The sequence below is a fragment of the Pygoscelis adeliae genome, unplaced genomic scaffold, assembly GCF_000699105.1.
Source record: "Pygoscelis adeliae isolate BGI_AS28 unplaced genomic scaffold, ASM69910v1 Scaffold39, whole genome shotgun sequence".
Taxonomy (NCBI): Eukaryota; Metazoa; Chordata; class Aves; order Sphenisciformes; family Spheniscidae; genus Pygoscelis; species Pygoscelis adeliae.
This window is the reverse complement of record NW_008825534.1, coordinates 418,575-438,142: the sequence shown is the minus strand read 5'-3', so window position 1 is coordinate 438,142 and position 19,568 is coordinate 418,575. Positions and strand designations below refer to the sequence as shown.

General features: G+C 43.8%; 1 protein-coding gene across 1 annotated transcript; it reads left to right on the top strand.

Annotated features, from left to right (window-relative positions):
• Nucleotides 1-2,642: 2,642 nt before the first annotated feature.
• On the top strand, nt 2,643-19,334 carry LOC103923447 (transmembrane protease serine 11E-like). Its single transcript, XM_009331797.1, has 10 exons — nt 2,643-2,735; nt 10,597-10,720; nt 11,875-11,990; nt 12,428-12,495; nt 14,087-14,250; nt 15,246-15,284; nt 17,022-17,202; nt 17,427-17,692; nt 18,621-18,763; nt 19,173-19,334. Exons 1-10 carry the CDS (start codon nt 2,643-2,645, stop codon nt 19,332-19,334), a joined length of 1,356 nt encoding a protein of 451 aa, XP_009330072.1.
• Nucleotides 19,335-19,568: the final 234 nt, after the last annotated feature.

Genomic DNA, 19,568 nt, shown 5'->3' with positions numbered 1-19,568 from the left:
GCGGAAATATGATAAACCAATTGTGTGTACTGGTCAGGACTGAATCAAGAGTTGCTTCCCATTTTGTGGGTTTCCTAGCTGCCTGTTCCTGAAACAGTTATTCATAGCATCTAGAAATCTAGTATTATCTGAGTGGGCAATGTAACAACTTCACATTTTACTTCAGAGTAATTAAAATAATTGGAAATAATAGTTCCCTGGGATTTCCACATTCCATTGCCTTCCTGCCACCATGTTTCCTTTATACCTGCTGTGTCCATCTCCTTGTTTAAAGTAAGCATTCTGGGTCTGTGCCATCATTATCTTCTTAGGGAATTCTGTGAAACATGGAAAGCATTGTTTTGCCTTTCTGTCACTACACTGTTCATTTCAAACTTTATTTTTACTACTTTTGTTTACTGTTTGACTTCTGTCAATTTCTATCTTATTCTTTACCTAAGGTTGCAGTGTCTACTGTAGGATTCAGAACAGTTCATCCTGGGTGCACCAGTCTGCTTTCTCCTACTTGTCAGTTTGAGATTTCTGCGTGATTTTCCTGATGTGAAGTGCAGATCCCGTTTCCCTCTCAGTTCAGGTGGAAATCTGGTCATCCTTTGCTAGGCTTTATCTACCTTAGAAGCTTCCCCAGTCCCTGATGAACCTGAGTCTCTTCCTTACTCCATTGCTTTAGTTGTGCATTGAGACTTTGTCTCTGCACCAGCTGTGTTATGATGGGGGTCCTGGTCTTTGGCATCCTACATTCTGCCTCCAGAATATCTCTTTTTTCCTTTTATGTGGTACCCAGGTGGACCACAACCCCTGCCTCATTCCCAGCGTTTCCCAACTTGTCCAGACTTTTTCTGAAGTTTGTCAGTGTTGCACCAGCAGGCTTATCAGTACACTGTCTCTGGAATCAGGAGCCAAACCTGTTAGGTAACTGGTAACTGAACCACTGATGGCTATTGCCTGTTCCTGGGTTTTCTGTCCCAGGGAAGTATTGTCAGTACAAGAAGATACACAGACACCTTGTGCAGAGAGGGGACCATTGGCCAGGATTATTACATCCTTAATCAGTTTGGTGCCTTCCTGCCATGAAACTAGGGCTGGAAGAGCTTTTCAGTGCCCTAAAAAGCTGCCTTAGTTTAACCTCTTTCCTTAAGCAGCAATAGGTTTTTTGCCTGCAGGTGAGACTGTTCAGAGGTTGCCATGAAGCCTCTGTGTCGTGCATTCTTCCACCTATGCCATGATCAAGTCACAAGAATGGGCTCTATCTCTGAGGATCATGGTCTGCCTGGAATGAATACGTCTTCGCACCACCTACACATGGGTCAGGTAATCATATGACACTTGATACTTTACCCTTGGAAATTGTCACCCTCTAGCTAGGCTTCTGACTGCATTTCTCTTGCACATCTGGACTGACTCAATAGAAGTGTTCCTATATGGGATGGCAATGCAGCTTCCAGTTAAAGTATCGAGAAACAATTATGTTATGTGCATCATTAGCAACTGTATTCATTGTGTTTTGTAACAAATTATGCTGAGACATTGACTGAATCCAAATTATGAGAATCTGAGGCTTATCTTTAGCCTATGTTTCATTCAGAAGAAGCTGGCCTTCCCAGAAAGGCAGTCTTCCTGTTACTTGGCTATGGACTTGATGTAAGGTGGAAGGAGGAGCTTCAGCCATGTAAGATGTATTCGCATCAGTGTGTTAATAAGCAGGTGATCCCTGAGCTGTAGAAAGGTCAAATGAAGATCATTAAGGTAGAGGAAAAGAGTCCCTAGATGTTAGAAAATTTATTGCAGCAAAGCAAATATGTGCCACACATGTATCTTGTTGTGATGTTCTGACATCTTCATTTGCCTTCTAAAACAAATCTGTGTGTAAGGCTATGTGGGCATATATATCTTGTAGTAAGTTTGGTGGAACTGAGAACTTAAAATTGAAAAAAGGGTTCCCAAGAAAAGAGAAAAATGCTACTTTAGGTTAGAGTTTGTGCTTGTGTTAATTGACTTGCGAATTAACCTGCTGTAACTAGCACAAGTAGAAATGCTTATCTAGACAACCTGCAAATATTTGTATCACAAATGTTTATGACCTAGAATTTTTCCAGGACAGAAATGTGTGTGTGGTTAGGTGGCCGCAATTAAAATGAATGTCTAAGGAGTTAAAGAAGAATGACAAACTTGGATTTCTCCTTGAAATGGTTATGAGGGCAAGTTCTTGTCTGGCCAAATGACCAATTTCAAGGAAGTTCAAGGGCGTTGAGGCACATGCCACTGAATCTACATCAATTTATGTCAGCTCTGTATCTGGCCTGTGACTGAACATTGTCTTTTTAGAACATGCAATTTTTTTGCATTGGTCCTGCCCATAATTTCTGACTTGTTTTTAATTATACCAAAGAAGGAAATAAACTCTGTGTCCTTGCAAAATTTTCATGGTTTCTCTGATTTGGGGTGTTGCAGGGTGTAGTTAATGCTCTGAAAAGGCTTCGGGATTCCTGGATGAAAGGTGTGATGAAAGAAGTGTATTGTTGTTTTAGGGGAGGAATCATGCTACTGGGTAAGCCTCTGTCACTGAGACTTGCTGGACTTGTTTGTTCTGACTTGCCTATGACTCTTTTCTTTCCTAATTCAGGAGATAAAGCCTCAAGTCTATGCTGAGATGCTGCACAGTGCGTTGTGGCATTCGGGACAGTGTGTCTCCCAGACAGAAGAGCTTCTTGCTGACCTCTCAGTGCTACCCAGAGGTGAGTACTGCAGCCTTCTGACTTGCTCCTTGGGAGTTTGGGCAGCATGGCTATATCATGCGTAGATTTATAGGGCAGTTTGAGCTTTGACCGAGGGCGTGGGGAGAATAGCACTAGCTCTGAGCTTACTTCTGATTTGAGCTGCCTTCCATGCATCAGTAATCCTTCTGATATTTCACCCTTTCTCCTCACCCAAAAGGCATTTGTTTTCTGAGAATTCCCCAGCTCCTCTACAGCATGGTATGGTTACAAATCAAGGTGGCCTATGGCCACTGAAGGTTGCAGTGGGGGAGCAGGTGAGAGTCATCTCACTGCACCCCGACTCTGATCTGCCATTTGTGTTAGTGCAGTTAGAATGTGTTGCAGTCACAACCGCTGAGATAATAGCGTGGTACAAGAGGGTGAGTGGAGTAAAGTAGGTAAAAATAGCTTCTTGTGCTCTTGTTTGTTTTCATGGGCTTTGTATGCAGCCAGTGAAGTGTTAATCTGTGCAGAATCATCTTGGAAACACACCAAATCTGGCACCAGACCATTTCACCCACCCTGCCTTGGAATGAAAATCAAACTGAAAACCCACAAAGGCTATAACTGCTTGTTTGGTGTCTCGATTCTGGAGTAGATTTCAACTAGTCGAAGTGTGGGACCAAGGGAGGCAGGCAGAGCTATTTTCAAAGGCTGAAAAGCAGAGATCTGCTGCTATATTCTGGGACTGCTGAACTAACAGAATAAGATACTTGTCTATGACCAACACAGCTGGAAGTGGAAATCTGAGAGGTAAAGATGATGTAGAAGTTGCAGAACCTTATCCTAAACTGACTGCAATCAGTGGCCATGTACTTAATATTTCCTTTACACTGGGATGATGTCTCACATGTTCATGGAGATTGTAAAGTCCTTATGTAGTGAGTCGCCCTCCTAGTTCTACTAAAGCTTATTTCAGAACATGGGAGTCTTTCTCAAGATGTTGGCTGTGGCAGTCAACTGTAGAAAGATGCGTTATTGATCAAGGATATTTCAGTTGTCGGCATTACAGTTATGTCCCACAGGCTGTTGTAGTAGTACAGGAGGCTAGCTCTATCCCAACAATTAAAGACCTCATAACCTCCAAAAAGCTCTGTGCTAAATGGATGAGAGAGTAAGGAACAACAAACCTTTTGTGCTGATTGCACAGGTGATCAAACAATCAGGGAAGCCTGTATGAGCAGCATTTTGGCATCATGGATATAGTTACTGGTGAGCTCTGAGTTAACACATCCCAAAGACTGAATGCTGCCCTTGAATCTTGATGCAAATGACAAGAACAGTATTTGGAACTGTTGTCTTTGCCCAGCTGAAGTGCGTGTCTGGGAAGCAGCAAGACCTTGGTAGAATTGGATGGTTAAGGGGAGGAGCTCAATTAGTAAGTGGCAAATACATTAGTGATGCTTTATCACTTGTTTAAGGGTGTGGGGCTGTCAAGCTGATTCAGTGTGACACATAGAAGAACACACACATTTTGTTTCCCTCAGCAGATCCTTTCAATGTTTGGAAGTCTTCCGTTGTATCAGAATTGCTTTGGGAAATATCAAACACTGAGTGAGTGAGGCTGGTAGGTAACTGACCTCATCGAGACAAGGGTCTTGCAGTACTTAGGCAGGCACTAGCTGCTTCTGTTTCAATGCCCAAAGTAGTAGAGGTTGTTGTCCCATTCTCTTAGAAGTGTGTGTCCTGAGTATGCCACAAGAGTGGAGGAGAAGCGTTAGGTTGGTGTGATTGCTCGTGGCAAAGGTGGAAGTGGAATTAGCATGTCTTGCTTTGTGGTCCTGTGCTTTTGCTACAGGACTCCTGGACTAAGCCAGACGTATTTCAGTTGCTGCCATTCCCAACCACCCTGCCAAGGGAGATAGCTTCAGGGACCTAGTTTGGATTTTCAAATTGCACTCACCAGGCCAGCAGATTAGTCTGTTACAGTCTGTCTTGTGAAAGGTCCCATTTCTAGGAAGAGTGATTGTAGGGATGTGCCTGAATCCATCTTTGAATGGAAAAACTGGTCATGGCTATAAATATGGAGAGACCCTCAGCAGCAGATGTGCCACCCAAGCTCTGCCACTGGCTCTTCTGAGAGTATTGGAATATCAGTGAGCAGGGGTATAATAAAAAATTTATTATAGGAAGACAGCAGCAGATCAGATAGAAGAGGTTGCATGTCTTCTATGCAGAGCATGGCAAAACACCTTCAGTAAACAGCTGGTGCCAGAAAACATGGTTTAGATTCATCTAAAAGCAAATCTAGGTTGGAGTGCTATGAGGGCTTAGCTTAAGAAGTAAAAGAAAAAAATGTCAAGGGCAGATCTGTAAAACAGAACAGGGTGGTAGTTCTGTGCTTATCCAGCAGCTCAGTGACTAGGGCCTTTTCTTAGAACAAAGGTGATAGTTACACTTTTCTTGTCTGAATGGATATTTTCTGATCAGTTTTCTGGTATTGTTCTTACTGAGGCTTTTGATAACACACAGTAACTCAACCGGAAGAGATGGATATGCTCAATATAGTGAATCAAATCCTGCAGGCAGAGGTGGGAGCTGAACTTTCATCACTTGCATTGTGAATGAACATAGTAACCTTTTGGGGAGTTTGGTACAGGATGAGAGAGGAAAAACAGCTTGTCACCTGTGTATTGTGCTTGTCTTTTGCTTTTGGGTAAATGTTCCAAATTGCAAGGTAAAGAATTCATTTTGGGTTAATCAGAAATCCAACCTGAAATCCTGTTTTCTCCTTGGTTTCACAAGGAAGACCAGACAATTTTAGCTCTGTAAAATTTCAGTACAACTCTTCTTCCTAATGTGCCAATAACTATTAATGTAGCTTTATTTCTTGCTGTATTTCACTTATTAAAATATCCTGTATCGAGGCTTGATTTAATATATTTCTAAACACAACTTTACTGTGTTTAAAATAACTTAATTCTATACAAACATAGCTGTTTCTAAAGTAGTTCATTTGGATGAATTTTTTTCAGTATGGAATAACTTTTCAGTGATCAAAACACATTCTTTGGCTCAGAGCCAAGGTGTGTAAACTAGGAGACTTAATAGTTTGCATTTCTAGACTCCAATGAACTGTGATATGAAATTGTCAGATGCTGCTGTCTCCATGGATTGTCTTGGGCTTGGGAATGAAGTGTGTTTTAAATGAGAACGGGGATTGCTGGAAGAGGTCTAATGTTCATCCATAGTATTGCCAAGATAAGCAGTTTTGCACTGAACTAAAAGATCTTGGGTTTGAAACTTCTTGCTAATTCACTGCAGACTGAAAGCTGCCAGACACAGACCGTGAGGAGGTGGTTTTCAGAGCAGAGAGGACTCAGCCTTCGAGGTCTCCCAGTGGAGTCTGGCTTCTGATCTCTTGTTAAGGTTTGCTCTTAAGGAATGAAAGTTATCCTCATCCATGCTGGAGGATGAATGCATTGGTGTTACCTGAATTCCCCTGTCTGCCCCCCTGAGAGTTAATTTGCATTAATACGGGAGTTTAGGCAGTAAAAAAAAATCAAAGCGTGTGGTATAAAGAAGCAAGAAATGTGAGGCTGTACAAAACACCTGGCTCTGGAAGGCATCTACCCAGACAGCTGTGGTACTGGGGGTCTTCTGAGAACGCCTATCTATTAAGCAGTGCCTCTTTGCCACAAGAAGAAAAGATGCATCTATGGTTGAAGGCAATGAGATCATCTCTGCCTCTACATTCATCAGCACTGCAGAGGATCCATGTTTCTCTGGCCAGTGAGTGTTGCAGGGTGGAGCAGAGTTTTCTTGGTTACTAGTGTGCAGAGAAGGCCATGTAGAAGTCTGATTCTTAAACAGGGGGATCCAGCTGCCACTGAACTATTTAAGTACAGAGATGGATGTCCCAGGCACAGGAATCCCTGTCAGGTGGTTATTCTGGTAGAGCATGACAATCCTGCCCCCCGTGGCATAATAGCAAAAAGGCTGGGGGGGTGAAGGAGCTAGTTGGAGGTGAAATGTGTGTGATTAATGACTGAATGCATTGAGTGGACATAACCTGAACAAGAACTGTCCTTCACTAAACATCCTAGTAGGTCTCAGCAAAGGCGGGCTCAAAACCAGACCTAGTTGTGAGTGTGTTTTGTTTTGTGAATACAGACCCTAGCATGACAGTGTCAAAGGCTAGAACTCCTGGGCACTACTGGAAATATATGCTGCTCTAATGCAAGCAATACACATTTGGTGTTGCCTGCACTCTAGCTGTTCTTCAGTGAGTAAAGGATAGCTGATTTTGGGCCAAACAAGACCATCTGTTCCCTGCATTCGTGCTGATTCCTGAAATGGGTGGCAAAAGATTAGGTATTTCCTAAAAAGCTAAAAACAGGAGAGTTTTTCTTTCCCAACCCTTCTGCACAACTGGTGACTAGCGTGTCTGCTGATAAAATAGACAAAAAAAAAAATGGGGGCTGCTGAGCTGGGTCCTGCACACAGGCATCACAGTTGAAGGATACATACTGGCAATTGTACCCTGTGCGAGGTGGTAAGACTTGGTGCTTCCATTGCACAAGAGATTTTTTTCCTGTTCTGATACTTATCTTAGCAAGATGGAAGTTGAGAGCATCCTGCTAAAGGGATGAAACTGTTTTGGGTTTGAAGAGGTATTTCCACTTTAATTTGTATATCCTATATATAAATAATTACCTATATGAATGTAGAAATATATGGAAGTACTTCCTTTAAACTGTTTTCTTAAAAAAAAATTAAAGTTAAATCAGTATCAGAAGTGGAGGAGGTTTTTATTCCTCATCTCCCATGTTTCCGTTTCCCCCAGCACTGCAGCAGTTCCTAAGGTATCTGCTTTCCCCTTGCAAGTCTGTGTGATCTGTGGAGAGAAAGCCGTTCTGAAATGTTGGAGGAGAAGGGGGTCTGTGCCACCAGTGTTTGATGTAGCTGGTATTTGCACAAAAAGGAAATAGAAACAGATTGAAATGGAGGACAGTGCTGCCTGTCAGAGCATGAGTCTCACAGGCAGCGAGACGCTCATTTCTCAAGCATGAGTCTTAAGCTTTTGTAGCTTAGGTATAAGGCCTCGTCTTGAGGAAATCTGTCTGTATACAGTTCAAGAAAGCCGGTGGTTATGAAACAAGAGTACTGTTGTCTCAGTATCTGCAGAGTCAGCCATATGCTGTCAGGGCTGTGCTGGGTGTTCTTTGTGTCAAGAGCAATGGAGGGATGTTGCTTTGATTGCTGTTCAGGTTGAAGCCCACTGGGGTGGGGACAGCTGAAGCACAGTGAACCAGTCTGATCAAGACTGATGGTAGGGGCTTGGGCTGGAGAGCAAAATCTCTCCGGTGAGGAGAGCAAAGTTGGATGCTAAAGCAGAATCTTTAAAACATGAGAGGTGCCTAGCTAAGGAGGGGCAGAGGTGTATTGCCATAGCAGGCTGTTTTGGTTAGCCAAGGGGCTTGCCTTCAAGGGCAGTAATTGGCTGCCTATGGGGTATGCTGCAATTCCGTGAGCTGGGACTGTGAAAGACTGCGAGCTGTGAGATGAGGATGGGAATGCTCCATGGGAGGAGGCTGCAGCATATTAAAGAAACTGAGGCAGGACAGTCTCTCTGGTCTTACGTTTTTATCTGAATCTCTGCATCTGTTAAACCCTGTGGTAATGGATAGCATATGCAGTGAAGGCCTAGATGGTGAGAAGTCAAGGCCTCCATGGAACCAGTTGAGCTCTGGTGTGTGCATATTATGTGCTTATTGCAACTTGCAGTTTCCAAAGAAAGTAATCTTGGCCAGCCTGGGCTTTCAGACTCCTATCAACTGCCCTGCAGCCTGTTTTGCAGAGCCTTGCCATCAGGGAGCTGAGCCAGTCTAGTGGGGAGACAGCTAGATTTGGGGAAAACTTGGACTGTGCATTGCCAGAACATAACTTTGCCCCAATAAAGCAGGCAAAATGGAAGGAGAAGTACTGGGCTTCTCTGTAGCATGTGACTCTCAAGCAGAAGGCTTGATCCTGGTCACCTGTCCTGTGTATTTTGGTAACACTAAGCTGCTGCTTGTGACCACCTGCAGTTGTGGTGCTGGCTGAAGCTACCTTGTTTAACTTTTTCTTTCTAGTATGCCACCTGTTTGGGTAAAAACTTGCCTGCTTCCCTTCTTAAGCAATGGACTGTGATACCTGCCAGCACTCTCACTAGACAAAAACAAGCTTTTATGTGAGGTGATTCTATGATTAAACTCTGAGATGCTTCCAACTTACCTGTTGCTTGCTGAGCACACCATCACTGTGTGCAGACCTCTCACCTGCTTCCTCTGTGGCTCTATCCTTTTTTCTTTTTTCTGGCTTGCCTTGCTTACCATCTCTTCCTTGTAGCTTTGCCCAGCTTTCTTGCCCTCAGGGCAGAGTGTGTAACCCCATTCTGCTCTTCCACCACTTCACTGTCTTTTGCTGTCTTGGATTTGTGTATCATACCCTCGCCTTCACTGCTCATCTGCCCCCTCAGCTTATTTCCTAAGATGGAGCCTCTGCTGGTATTCTGCTCTGCTTTCGCTGTGATTTCTTCTTTGCCACCTTGTAGTCAGAAAACCTGCAAAGACTTACTCTCTCTGCCTGCCTTTCTGTCCCTTGCTGCCTCTATTTTCTCAGATGTTGCTCAGAAATGGCTGTGCCATAGGCCTGCAAAGGGGAAAATAGCATTTAGTGTGTCTGGTCCACAGCAATACAAACATGGATCAGTGGGTGTAAAACAGCATGGTGACTAGCCAGCTGAGTCCCTCCTCCCCAGAGCTGGCTGCTGCCGTTTGTCACTTCTGGCACCTTTGAGAGATTATCCCACGCGGTTTTTCTGATACCCTGTACTAATGCCAACCATGATGTAGAGACTCAGTGCGTGGCATGACAACAATTACTACATAGTGTGCTGTGGAATTGCTGGGGATCTGAAATAATTGTACTTAAGGCTTTGCATCATCCCACAACAAAGCTACTGAGGGCATGTGCAAAAATGCATTTTTCCTCATGTTCTCTTGCTTAATGCTGCACAGAAGACATAAGCAGAGGAGAAAGGCTTATGTGCCTTTGTCCCTGTGTGAGTCAAGTTCCCAACCCTTTTATAGATCTGCTGTTGGCTTTCAGTGGGTTGCTCAGTCTGGGTCTTGTTGCCATAGCATGTTTACACATGAGTAGCTATTTCTTCCCTCTGATGGACTGTCTGGCAGGAGATGGGATGTGGTCTCTTACAATGTATGTGTGGTTTCGGTGCAATAAAACCCAAACCTTGTAGGGGATCAATAAATGTTACTACTCATACCAACTAAAAATAACTCAAAGCTGTATGTTATATGGCATCTCTGGTAGCCTAGAGTATCCTTGGTGCAGAAGTCATTTCATCAGTCATGAATTATTACATTTATGTTCAGTTTAAGTACCTGTGTGGGCAGTCAGCTGCACTTGAAATCTGTGTAATATTTCCTGATGGGAAATTGTCTCTACTAGCAATACCTGCACAACTCTAGGCTTTTCTCAGGGATGCATGTGAGGCAACGGAGGTAAGTTAGAACACAGGAAATTCTGACTAAATATAAAGAAAAAGCTTTTGCCATGAGGGTGGTCAGAGACTGGACCAGGACTCCTGAGAGACTAGGGGATCTGTGTCCTTGGAGATACTAAAAATTTGACTGGACAAAGCCTGGAGCAACCTGCTGTAGTGGGACCTGGTTTGAGCAGAAGGTCAGACCCACAGGGTCCAGAGGTCCTTCCCAGCCTACCTCATTCTGTGAGGTTTGTCAGCTGAGCTAAGCTGTGCCAGATATGATTTGGCTCAGGATGCGCTATTGTCTTTGTAATAGAGTTGAATTTCTCCATGTTGTTTTCTTTGATGCAGATAGTGATCCAGATGGACAGAGCAACAGAGCGTATAGAGCCATGGAAGATAGCAGTCATCGTTGTGTCAGTGATAGTAGGCTTAGCCATCATCATTGGCTTGATTACATTTTTTTTGTGCCATGGTAAGTGCACCACTCTTTGTTGTCACAAGTCTTCAGGAATCTGTTGTGTTTCACTTGCTACTGTGGTCTTGCCTGATGATTTAGGTATACAATTCACCCCTGGTATAGAATCCACATGTGAACTTACTAGACCCTATTCAAGATCTGAATTGATTAGAAAACCTGCAAGAGTACTTAAAATATCATTTACTTGAAGCAGGGATTTAAGTTTTGTCCCTCTTTTTGTTTCTTGTCTTGCCCTGGTGCCTCCACTGGTATCTATGGTTAACCAAAGGCTAGCAGTCTTCTGTGTAAGCCAGGGGTGTGTCTAGTACTCAGGCTATGCATAGTAAGCTTGGTCTTGAACAGGGTTTTTGCAGAAACTGAACCTGGCATCTCTAGCTGAGGATATTCCAGAGAGAGGGCAGAGGTTTAGGCTTTTTGGAGCCCAGGAGTCAGTCCTGGTTGCCAAGGGCTCAGTTTCAGCAGTAGGTGAATGAAGCCAAGCCATTCCATTCCCAGTCTCTGAGATATCAGTGTGAGGAGTTTTGAAATGCCTTCCTGCTGGGATGGAACTAATTGTATTGCTGTCACAGCTCACCAAGAGTCGATGAGGCTGTGGCTTGCATTAGGACACTAGAAAGAGCAGTGGCAGAGCTACAGCTTAGCTTTTGCTTTTTGCTAACTCTGCATTATGGGGCCCCTCTCTGCCATTCACCCAAGAGCCAGATTTTAAACTTAACTTGACTGCTGAATGGATGCAAACAGCTCTGGACCACCTGCCTCTCAGAGGGGCAGGGACATGCCAGAGTGCAGTTAGGGAGGAGTGAGTGTGTCTACTGAGTCAGAAGGGACATATGTGGACTGGTGTGTCTCGTGCTGTGCTCACCTTGGGCTGATGAGAAGATGGTCCCCAGAGAAATGTTGTAGTGGGTGTAATTTAGAGCTACTTGGGATGGTCCTCAAAGTAGAAATGAGCCCCTAGCTGGTCCATGAGGCAACAAGATGGTCCAGAGCCCCCTTTTCCCAAAGTGCTGCTAAAGCTGTAATTCCACAGCTGACAGGGTCATAGCCAAAGCCTGGGAGCCTTACTTGTGCCATGCTCTGAGGTGCTGTGTATGTCTGAATTGTACTGAAGGAGATCAGCCACCTTTCCCTTTTATTCTCCCCTGTAGATCAGGACCAATATTATAATGCATCTTTCCTAATCACCAATGTCAAGTATGGCCCTCAGTATGAAAGGCAAACCACAGAAGATTTCAGGCACCTGAGCCAAGAGATTGAAACCATGGTAAGCTAAGATGTTTCTCTGTTTCTGCTTGACCTATGGTGAAGAGTCCTGTGATTGTGTGATTGGAAATAAGGATGAGGCACAATCACCTCTGACTCTTTATGTGGCTGGCCTTACCTTTCAAACCTTGCTGTAGTGGGTTAAAGATGTGTTGCTGACTGTGTGCAAGTAGTTGGTAAGCACAGGTGCTGTCTGTTCCAGCAGCCCTGTGGTGGAACAGGCACCCACAGAGCAGAAAGGACAGCAAAATCGGCCAACTCAGCTGTTTATTTTGATTCTGCATCCTCTGATGGAAATTTAGTGGTAGCTTTGGTGTAGAGGTGGAGATCTGAAGGCGTTTTCTTGTGTTTCGGAGGCTCATGAGACTGAGTCTTGAGATATCTTGAGAGCATGTACATATTACAGGTGTATTTTAACATTCTCTTTTCCTTTAACAGATATCTGCAGTATTCAAGGGGTCCTTTCTAAGTAAAAGGTACATCAGGTCCCATGTTGTCAGTCTAAGGTAAGTAATGTGAAGGTTCAGGAGTAAGCAGGGATGTGATAGATGTCCTTTCTTCCCACCCCTTGACCATATGGAGCGTGCCTGGTTGTTTATGCTTGGATTACACCAGCAGGATGACTAAGTCTTGGCTGGTTGTTGCTCTCCTTCAGTGCCTACAACACTGAGGGCTCAGTTACCTTCAGAGGTCAGCAAGGAAGAGAAATTTGGCCTTATACTTATGCAGATTGATTACCTGAACACCAGTTGTTTGTGGCTGTGATGCAGTAACTGAATTACTATGTGATCCCAGTCTTCACTACTAGTTAAGGGCTTGAGAGATGCAGAGTCAGCTCTTTATTCCACTTAATGCTTCCTGTGGAAGCTCAGGCTGGTGTTTACCCCTCCGCATGGTGTACAGCAAGAGGTGACTATTCTCCTCCCTCTCTGAAAAGGTCTGAAGGAATAAATGATTCCACTGTGAGATACCTGGATACAGAGTTGAGGGAAGGAGACAAGTGAGACATACAGGTATAAAGGTCCTGTGTGAGAGCTTTTAAGTCCTTCTTCTCTCTGCTGAGTAATTATGTATCACTCAGCGATAAGAGCCATCACTTCCCTCTCCTTCACATTAGTTTGGTTTGGAGTTGTATTTCTATAAGGCTCAATTCTGCTGTGGAATATTTTTCCCTAGACAGCAAAGAATGCCAGACTTCCCACAAATGTCCTTCTTCACAGCACTTCTGGGCTTTCTTGTCTTTACCTGTCTCTAGATGGAATGAGTAATTTCCTTAAACTGTTCTACATTGTTTTCTGCTGCTGGCTTCTTCCACAAGCCTCCCATGCTGTGTATCAACTGAAATTACAGAACTTGGGAGCTAGACTTCAAGCAACCTCTTTACACTGTTTGGTCAACCTGAAAGGTGTATCTCTTCCAAGCTTGTTTTCACTACAGATACCTTGTTGTGCAACTAGGCACTGGACCAGCTTAGCTACATCTCTGCTGTCTTTTCCTCTAGGCTTCAGTTTGTTTTCCTTTAGACGGTTAATCTAAAACATTGGGCCCAATATTTTATACTGACAGTAAGTGATCATGCCTTGCTCTGATAACTCAAGCTATTGAGATTTTTGTCTCTAGATACAGAGGAGCTACCTGGCCAATAAATGGACAAGTGACTTAAATGAAAAGAAATGCCAGAAGACCTTTTTAACTTCTGTGGCTCTAAACTGGGGCTTTTGAATGGCTGTTAGGAATGGCTTGTTGGGTATCTGTTGAAGGGTTTTAATTTGCTGTATTGTTCCTACTGCCATCTGTCTCCTGCTGACTATGAGCTGCATGGGGGCCAAAGGGAGTGATCCCTCCTCTCCTCAGCTCTGTTGCTTATAACAGTTCCCAGAAAATTCCCTCTGATCATTGTTAAAGCGAGAACCAAGCCTTTTGCTGCCTGCTGACATGTCATCATCTTCTTTTACTTGTGCACAGCTATGCTATTTGTTCTATACATCTGTGCAGACCAGACCTGTTCTTGTATAAAGAAGGCAGATGGTGCAAAGCAGAACAAAGAGGATTAGTGGGCAAAGAGAATGACACCACTTTGTTTTTGTTGGTTTGCAGCCCAGATCCTGGTGGAGTGCTTGCATCTGTTGTTCTGGTATTTAAATTTGCCTCGGCTGACAGTAGGGCAACAAGCTGGGGTCACGTCAACCGTGTGTTACGCAGAAGACTGAAAACAAGCTCCACATTCTTGCATGTTGACCAGTCTACCCTTACACTCACAGGCAAGTGCCTTAGGTTTGTGTGTTTAGCTTGGAATTTGTTCCTCATACTTTGCTGTTCTTAGTGTAATGAGTTTCAGTTTAGTATGTGAATATGGGCTGTTCTTGTTTTCCTCTTTTGTCTTCTCAAAATTGTGTGTTATGGCTGACAGAGTGGGAACTTGGAAGAAGTAGCATGAAAAGAACTAAAGCATACTGGCACTGATTTATGAGTGTGAGCTCTCCTCTGTGCATCAGAGGCTCTCTCTGTGTGACCTAGCTCTGTTGAATGACATAGTGCACCCCCAATTCATCAAAAAAAGGCCCAACTTTGTGACCATGGGTTCACAGATTACTTTAAGTCACACAGTTAATTAGACAAGAACCTGTATCACCAGGTACTGAAACGCAGAGTCCTCAAGCTATTAAAAATAAAAGCAAGGCTTGAGATGGTTCCCTCTTCCACCGCCTGCCATTTCCTTTGCTTATTTGACAGATTGCTGTAGCAAGTGTTCATAACAAAACCCTGAGGTTCCCTGGCCAGTAATCCTCTCCCATGAATCTGTCGCTGGTTACCATCAGAATCTGGCAGGTTTTTTTGTAGGAAAGAAATCAGTAATGTTACAGTTTAGCTCCAGTCAATCCCAGCACTGAGGATTTGTGAAGACTGTTTTGACCACCTTGCCATACTGAACCTGAACAAATGCATGTAGGCATTTATATTGAGCACAGCCGCCAGCACATATAGATGTTACTTGGACCTATTTGCAGTCATCTGCTGCTTTTGTTAGTTTTGAGCTAAGGCAAGAAAGGTGTATCCTTTGGCCTTACACTTTCAATGAGGAATACAGGCATAATTGAACTTCTCCAACAGAGCAAATTATTCCTTTTACCGTACTGTCACTCCATGCAGCAATGCAAGCCATTTAATTTGTGTTTGCTGGGTACAGGGAGGGAGTCTGTGCTAGATCACGTGCAGTATGAGATATACTCACTGTGGTGTTTGCTTTTCATTTCAGAGTTGAATAAGGAAAAGGGAGATAACCTTTTAAACAACTGTAAGTACAAATGCTTTATAGAAAAGGTCCAGGGACATGGTGCTATAGATTCTCTGTTTACAAGATTCTTATGCTTTTGAGATGCAAGTTGAAAAAATAACTTGTTAAAGATACTAGAGCAGTAAACAGTGCATGAGCCAAGGAAAACTTCAGCTGATTTTCTTGCAGTCAGGCTGGGTCTGTAGTGTTTGCAGAATCAGACATTCTGACTTGGTGGTGGGAAGCACTTGCTTTAATGTTGGTCATGGGAAGTAGGGACATATAGATGAGCTGCTGTTAGTGAGCTTTGCACAAAGACTGCAGTTGCTGTGGGCCAAGATTCTTGCTTGGAATCCTTCCAAAAACATTTTTCCTCCTGCCCCTTCCTCCTTGCAGAAATGTTTGGCAATAGCTGTCTGTCAGATTTCGGCTAAACCTTGCAAGGTACAGGGAAAGGCCAGAGGGTGGGAGACGGGAGAAGAGCTGTCCACAGTGAGAGCAAGGCAGTGGCACAGCTGTGGAGAAGGGCAGGTTCTCAGTCCCCCTCCTGTTCTGTGCTCCCCTGTGAGGTCTTAAAGCTCCTCTAGAAACAGGGAGACAGTGTAAGTCCCCTCCCAGGGGACTACATCAGTCCCCTGCACAGTCTCGGAGCCTTTGCATGTTAGCCTTCCATGTTTAAACGGACTCTGAGAATTAACTGGTTTGGATCTAACTTTTTTCAGCTGAGTAATACATGACTGTGCTGTTGGCACAGTGGCTATAAGTAAACTGTTGGAGGAAGAGGATGCTATTTTTTTGTTGCTGTTGTCAAGCTGACCTGGAGGTGACCTGACAAAATTCTTTGTTTGCTTAGTTTGTGGGTGGGTTTTTTGTTTGGTTTTGTGGGTTTTTTTGCAAACTAGTCTTCAGCAATTCTGTGACACTTAAAGCTATACTGACTCTGTTGGTCTTGCCTTTGCTCTACAGGTGGGATGTTACAAATAATGGGAAGATTGCCTCCACTGAGTTCACAAGTGATATGCAGTGTCTGTCTTGTGCATATTTTGGTGGTGATGTGTGTATTAAAGCTTAGAGCTGCTCTGGTGTGGTGGTTGTTTATGTGGGGGTTCCTCAGTATTTTCATACTCAATTTTTAAGAAGTCTGTTTAAAAAAAACAAAAGCAAACTAAGGATATTCTTTTTTTTCATACAGTACCAAGAGAGGGTTTAGTCTTTAGATGAAACTTAGATGCCGTTATTATGAAAGCTATATGAATGTAAATGCTTAGGTTAATTATCAGTGCATGTCTTTGTGCCTAATAATCTGTGTGTGTACCTGTATGCACAGACACATTAATGGCTACGTGTGTTACCTTTCCCTCTGTACAGCTCTGGTCAAATATCAAACAAAGCAAGGTTTGTAGAGGCAGTATTTTTTTTTAGCTAGGTAAACAGTTACAACTGGAGAAAATAAAGTGTCTCAGATATACAGCCTTCAGTTCCCATGGGAGTACATATGGGCTTGTGTGTCTGAAAACTGGCTTAATGAGAAAGTAGTGACTCTTCTACCAAACTTCTTTGTTTACACCACATATATCCTGAGATGCTTGTAACCATGACACTTGGTTTCCCTGCTATTGGAGACACTGCTTTAGGTGAAGGCTGTCTCTTGACACCCCTGCCCTGTTACGCCTGTGCCTGCAGCCATGTGGGCCTTTCCCAGAGCGACACCCTGATTTCCCTCCATCAGCTAAAGTGGAGCTGCCTTTTCTTTGACAGGCTGTGGAATACGAAGACAGACGTTCTCCTTCACAGGAGTGGAGAGAATAATCGGCGGGCAGCGTGCGCGGGACGGGGAATGGCCGTGGCAGGCTAGTATTCAGCTTGATGGGACCCATCGCTGCGGTGCATCAGTGATCAGTAATAAGTGGCTTGTGACTGCAGCCCACTGCTTTAGAGGGTAAGTCATCAGCACCTTTCTGATCCTACAGGCCTTAGGACTCTTGGGTGCAATGACCTTTCGTGACCCACTAATGTCTGTATCTGAAAGATAATGAAGCTTGGCTCTTCTCTGTCCTGTTAGGCAAACCTGACCACATTGCATTTTGATGCTTAAATGAAGAGCTAAGCTGCTTTCAGGATCTTGTTTTGTGTGGCTGTGACATAACCTCAAGTATCTTACAGAGCAAGAGATCCTCGGAGGTGGACTGCCAGCTTTGGAATTCTGTTGAGACCTCCAAAACAGAAAAAATTCGTCCGAAGAATTATCATTCATGAAAGATACAGCGACTTTGTCTTTGATCATGAATATGATGTGGCTGTTGTGGAACTTGCCTCTGCTATTGAGTTCACGAGTGATGTGCACAGTGTCTGTCTTCCTGAAGCATCCCACATTTTCCCAGAGAACACTTCCTGTTTTGTCACAGGTTGGGGAGCTTTGGAGAATGATGGTGAGTGTCTCTTGCCTTCCTGTGCCCTGTCACACATGTATCTGAGGAGACTGCGTTAGTTTTATGGGGTTTTTTTTGTTTATTTTAGGTTCCTTAGACTTGATGTTTGATAGGTGCATGTGCTAATGATACACTTGTAGACTTAATTTGCTGCTTTTTTCTGGCTTGGTCAGTGGATTGGAATATGGGAGAAAGACCCTACAGGTTAGCCTTACAGGAGTAAGAGCAGCTTTTTTTTGTTGCTTGCATGCATTGTGCTGGTTGAATACATTCTGTTCTCCGTTCCCACTGGCCCAGTCCGTCTGGGTTTAGTTCCAACATGAGTTCTTTTGCCATTCAGCTTTGTCATAGATGTATCATGACAGTTTTCATCAGTTATTCTCTCTTTGGTCATAAATTGGGCTTCAGTTCATCCAATGACTGGAGTGAGCTTCATTCAAATTAGTCCATGTCAGTGAGTTTAGAGATGATGGGAGTATAAATCTGCTTATGAGAGCCATTGAACTATGTAGGTTGTGTTTCATGGTAGACTCTTGGCGTGTGTAGTGATTGTCCAAAGCCACATTGCGGTTAACCAAATGGGTCTTTCCAGTGATATCAAGGACATATCTTGTAGCCTACAGTTGAATTCAACACTGAAATATCTACAAAAATTTGCCTATTATAATATCTAATATCTACCCTTTGCCCATTATGCTACGGAGCATCTGGTAAGGACGAAAGATGGAGAAGGGTTATGTTTGGAAACAAGTAAAGGACTTTGCGGTGGGTGGGGAGGGGGAACTTTCTTCCTGATACATTGACTGGGTATCTCCCTTCATTGCCTGTAATGGCAGAAAAGCTGTAGGAAAATCTGGCTACTCCTAACCCTTGAGTGTTTTAGGTTGCATACCGTGTCTGCAAATTCTAATGCCACTTCTCCTTCTAGGCTATAGTGTTAATCAGCTTCGACAAGCAGAAGTGAAAATTATAAGCACTGCGACTTGTAATAGAAGACAAGTTTACGGTGGAGCGGTAACACCTGGAATGCTGTGTGCTGGATACTTGGAGGGGCAGGTGGATGCCTGCCAGGTAAGTCTCTTCCTAGGTAATAGTAAAAAGGAAATAGATGGGGCGCAAGGTGATGTTTTCTAGAAATAAAATATACTTTGGGGAATCTTGATTAAGTTTATGGGGTTCAATATCTTGACAGATGTAAATGAAGAGCTTCATGGCTCATGGGCTGAAGTCTGCACTTAAGTGCTTGGGGTTTATATATAATGCACATGTGAATACAGATGTGAGGGTGTGGAGTGGGGGAGACTGAATTAAACATAGGCTGTTAGCCTCTGTATTGTCAGTACACTATGTGGAGGTTGAATTATAGCTGTGGTCTAGAGACAAATATCTGTCAGTTGTAACAGAACAATTTGAGGCTTGCTGCATTAGCAAGGTGAACACTGTTTACTTTGTTACTGCCTGTTGACATTTTTCTCCTTAGGGTGACTCTGGTGGGCCGCTGGTACATGCAAACTCCAGAGGAATCTGGTATCTTGTGGGAATAGTGAGCTGGGGAGATGAATGTGGCAAGCCAAATAAACCAGGAGTGTACACGCGAGTGACTTACTATCGAAACTGGATCAACTCCAAAACGGGCATCTGAAACCTGCAGTGGGTTAAGTTTTGTGGGCTGCGTACGGCTATTCCTCTGACACATTCTGCTCTGTGGCTACCCTCTAAACAGCTTCTGGCCCAGCTTGTGGTCATGTATCAAGTGCCAGCAAGCTCAGAGTAGTCTAGGACTTGAAATTGGTTTGGCCTACAGCCAGACAGGAACGAACTCGATCCACATGACAGCTGTTTGTTCAGGAAGTACTCTGTCAAAGGGACAACTGCC